The 4,996-nt window shown below is 43.1% G+C and overlaps 1 protein-coding gene across 1 annotated transcript in view; it reads right to left on the reverse strand.

Moving 5' to 3' along the window:
• Positions 1-4,996, reverse strand: part of CDH17 (cadherin 17) — a 48,938-nt gene that overhangs the window by 13,182 nt on the left and 30,760 nt on the right. Inside the window, exon 12 of the mRNA XM_019550523.1 lies at positions 3,001-3,192. Coding sequence (XP_019406068.1) covers positions 3,001-3,192 — 192 coding nt within the window. The remainder of the gene's footprint in view (positions 1-3,000; positions 3,193-4,996) is intronic.

Here is a 4,996-nt window from a genome sequence, read left to right on the forward strand (position 1 = left end):
CGACACAGCCAGTGTGCAGCTCCCAGGGCAAAGGCAGTGGGGCACAGAGCCCCAGCCCGCAGTAGCAGCCCACCTCCACCCTGCGCACAAATCCAGGGGCACATGCCCCTTATGCCTCCCCTGGGAGTGTGCACAGCAGCGGGAGCCCTCCCCCACGTCCAACCTAGTCCCTGCCCCACTCCCTCCCTCACTATGGGGGCCTTGATCTGTTGTCCCCCCCACCCCTTTCCTCCCCATGCCCCTTCCCCTTCACAGACTTGCCTGCTGGGCGCTGCTCATACGCTGCTGAGCTGCGTTCCTGGCCACCTGCAGGCTGCAGCTGCTCATCTGTGCATGTGTGCGCCCCTCCCCACCTGCTGTAGCTAACTGGAGCCCACGCCTGGGCTGCCCTGCAGTTTTCTGCACTGCCACCGCTGCCCCACAGGATAGCTTGGAAGTAGCAGTGACAGTAGAGGAGCAGAGCCTGGGTGCAGGCTCCAAAACCACGTGCGTGATTAAAGCATTAAAAAATTAACACAAACAACAATTAACACGTTAATTGTGCACATTAATCATAATTAATTAACAGCCCTATTTGTAAGGGGGAAAAAAATCTAATAATTATTTCCTTATAAAACAATACTGAAATCCATAGAATCAGAATCATAAAAAATTATGGTTGCAAGGGACCTCAGGAGGTCATGTAGTCCAACCCTCTGTTCAAAGCAGGACCATCCCCAACCTGATCATCCCAACCAAGGCTTTGTCTACCTGGCTCTTAAAAACCTCTAAGAACAGAGATTCCACAACCTCTCTGTGTAGTCTGTTCCAGCGCTTTACTACTCACTTGGTGAGAAAGTTTTTCCTAATTTTCCTTCCTAATTTTCCTAGTTTTTCCTTAAACTTCCTTTGCTACAACTTGAGACCTTTGCTCCCTATTTTATTATCTGCCACTACTGAGAACAGAAACATGATAATCCAAAATGATGATATTCAAGCAGATTGCACATGCAGATGACTGACCGTATCCCAGATGGCTGCAGGTAAGGCCAATGATAAAATATATTTTATTTTTCTGATGATGAATAATAGCTTTTTTAGATCTATAAATTCAGCTGCCTTTGAAAAAGTTAACTGCAAAGGAAAAATGCCTACATGTTTGAAACTCTTTGCAAAAATTATAAGTTTTTCTGATATTAAATTAAAAGCAGCCAGAATGCATTGAACACCACAGAAAACCATAAGAATCTAAGTTTCCTACACATGCCTTTCCCATTATGTGATATACCGGATCTGATACACCGAGTGCCCTTGTGTCAACTATGCGGATGAAACTAAATGGCAACTGCACCAGAACAAACTCTCACAAAAAAAAAAATATAAAAGATGGAAAACCACTAGAAGCACTTTTCTCACAGAACAACCACTGCCTCTGATCTCACTATCCTCACGCTCAATTGAAATCCATCTAACACCTTTAAAAGGTGAACTTCAGAACAAAAATTCATAAGCTGGCTGGATACTAAACACAATATAAGTTTCAATCCACACAATATTTCATCCAACTCCTATATTCTTCCTACACAAGGAAGAATAGAAAGACCTTCCTCCCTTTTGACAGTTATCAGCTATCACTTAGCAGCTTCTTTTCTGCTATCCCTGAGAATTTCTCTCAGGCCCTGCCCTCTGTTGTTTCTTCACTGTGCTGTGCCTGGCTTCTTGCTATCAGAGACGCAACAGAAATGTTTTGCATTCAGAAGTTTATCTAACTTTATTCCAAGTACATAGTCGGTCCAATAAAAGATACCACTCTAAGGGATTCTTGCCTCCTGCATAATTTCTGGACCATCACAGCTACAACATCACTCTTACACTGCTGGAACACTATGTACTGATTTCTTCTTTCAGTGAAGAGTACTTTGGCTTTCTCTCAGTTAAGAAACAAACTTCAGTAGAAACTCTTCAGTAGAAACAAACTTCCACTCACAAGACATTACTATTCCACAGTGAAAGTCATGAAGGATTGAATGCTCAACCACTTTATAGTTCCATCCCTGAGACAGGTGTCTTGCCTAATAGCAGATTACAAACAACTGTCCTGGAGACTTCATTTTCCAGTGGCCCTAAGAAATAACACAGTATATAATACAATGATTTCATGGAATACAAATATCTACTGCATAATATGCTGTCATATATTTTGTGATATATTCTGAAGAAACTGAAAAGTTTCAGTGAGGGACATATATATATATATATATATATATATATACACACACACATTTACATATATATACACATATACATATACATATATATACATACATATATACATATATATATATACACACATATATATGTAAATTCTCCTGACACCAGGGAATTCCACATGAGGAATTCTACTACAGCCACAAACTTGATATTCTAGCAAAGATTACAGTGTACATTTTATGTATCTAGCATTTGACTTAGTGGAAGAAAGATGGATGGTTGGTATAATATTTGATATAATCATGATAAAAGACATTAATATTATAGTGGACAGATAAGATGTCCTTTCAGGTATATACCAGCTAGAAATACAGCACTACTGCTGTGTAGGTTTCAACAAATTATCACTACCATGTTTATAGTAAAAAACAAAAGGCTTCGATACACTTTAGAATTAAAACATTTTCTGCTCTGCTACAGCCATTTTGTAAAGTGTTATAGCCATTCGGACTTGAATTACAAATTTTTGTTACATACTACATTTCATGATAATTTTTTTTTTCATTTTCCTGGGCATATGTAGTTTAACTATCAGTTCTGAAGCTACTGTAATGAAAAAGTTTCTTCCAGTTCAACATTACATGTCAAAGTCTCTGCCTTATGAGGAAGGGGGGCAAATTTTAAACAGTGATCCAGCCATTGAATACCCAGACCTTGTTTAATATGTTGTAGAACAACAACAGAAAAGAGTAAGGAAAAAAAGTGTTTGTGCAGCTAAAACTTGGATATTAAAGTGGTCCATTTATTCACCTTTTGAATCTTGATGAATCCTCTATTTGTTTTGGGGTCTGTCTCTATGAAAAAAAAATTTCCTGGGTCCCCCTCTTCAATCTGGTAAATGATTTGAGAGCTTCCCGTGAATGGCTCATCTACATCAGTAGCTTGAATTTCTTGTATTACATTTCCTATTGGAGTATCTTCTGGAATAGTCACATTACCATACTGAGGAGAAAAGATCATTAAAGCATAAGACACTAGGAATCATATAAAGAAATGAACTTCAGTGCTACAAGCAGCTAGTGACCCACAAACAGAAACCCTGTGGACAATTATCTCCATTTCAGAAAGACATAAGGGGTGTCTTTATGCATGCTCTGGGATTGCGGGGGGAGGAGGGCAGCATTTTATTTAGAGCCCCTCTAATTAAAGCTCCTGCAATGTCTCATGAATTCAGCATCCCATGCTTCAAAACAGCAGTGGGGGCACTTTAACTAAAGCTCATTCAACAAGCTTTAGTTAACGCACAGGGATGCTGAGTACATGAGATGTGGAAGCTGCTGAAGTGCACTAATTAGCATGCTCCAGCAGACTTGATTAATCGAGTCTTAATCTGACATGCTGTAATAACAGTGTGTCAGAGCAGTGTCCTTGCACATCTACAGACATGCAGTGAAATTAAGGGATAATCACACCTTCCTCCTTGTTTTTCTGCATGGTCTGATCCAGCAGATTTCTTCTAAGAATGCCTACTGGATTGAGACAGGCAAGGTCATACCTATTTTGTGATTCCCAAAGGGGCTTAATCACGAGGTCAGCACCTAGATGTTGGTCAAAGGGATCAAAGGGAGCAGGAAGGCGCAAAAGCCCCCACAGCTCACCAAAAGCATCTGGGAATGTCTCCTAGCTAAAAGGGAGGTATACACCCAATGGAAGGGAGGGGCCATCACCAAGGAGGATTATACAGCAGTTGCTCAGGGATACATGGGGGCAGTCAGGAAGGCCAAGGTGGAGATGGAACTGGGACTAGCTTCCCAGATCAAGGATAACAAGAAGTCCTTATTTAAATACATAAGGGGCAAAAAGAAGGTACCAGGTAATGTGGTGCCCCTGCAAGACACACTAGGAAATTTGGTTGTCACACCAGATGACAAACCTAACCTATTTAATGACTTCTCTGCCTCCATTTCCTGAGCAGGGACCAGATCAGCCCCCCCACCGGGCCCCCTTCAGGCCCCAGGGGAGGTGCACCTAGGCCAAGGCTCAGGGCAAATCTAGTCAGGGAACCTCTGGAGGGACTGGATGTATTTAAATCAGCTGGTCCAGACGATCTCCACCCCAGAGTGCTGCGGGAATTAGCTGAGGTCATTGCGGGACCCCTGGCATGGCTTTACAAGCACTTGTAGTGCTCTGGTGTGGTGCCAGGGGACTGGAAGAGGCCCAGTGTGGTTCCCATCTTCAAAACAGGGAGGAAGGAGGACCCAGGGAACTATAGGCTTACTTCGATCCTGGGCAAGCTTTTTGAGAAAATTATTCTGGCACATGTCCACGAGGGACCAGCAGGGGAGATTATGCTTGGGGGCAACCAACACGGGTTCATTAGAAGCAGGTCCTGTCAGACCAACCTGGTGGCCTTCTACAACCAGGTCACCAAATCCTTAGATGAAGGGGTAGCAGTGGACATAGTCTTCCTGGACTTTCGGAAGGCCTTCGACACTGTCTCTCACCCTGTTCTCATTAAGAAACAGGGGGACTGTGGTGTCGACACCTACACAGTCAACTGGGTCACCAACAGGTTGGAGGGCCACACCCAGAGAGTGGTGGTTTCATAGTTTCATAGTTTCATAGTTTGTAGGGTCGGAAGGGACCTGAGCAGATCATCTAATCCGACCCCCTGCCATGGCAGGAAAGAATACTGGAGTCAAATGACCCCAGCAAGATGTTCATCTAACCACCTCTGAAAAACCCCCAGGGTAGGAGCCTGCACCACTTCTCTTGGAAGCTGGTTCCAGACCCTAGCCGCCCTGAC

The sequence above is a fragment of the Crocodylus porosus genome, unplaced genomic scaffold (assembly GCF_001723895.1).
Source record: "Crocodylus porosus isolate Cpor-Errol unplaced genomic scaffold, CroPor_comp1, whole genome shotgun sequence".
In the NCBI taxonomy this organism is placed as follows: Eukaryota; Metazoa; Chordata; order Crocodylia; family Crocodylidae; genus Crocodylus; species Crocodylus porosus.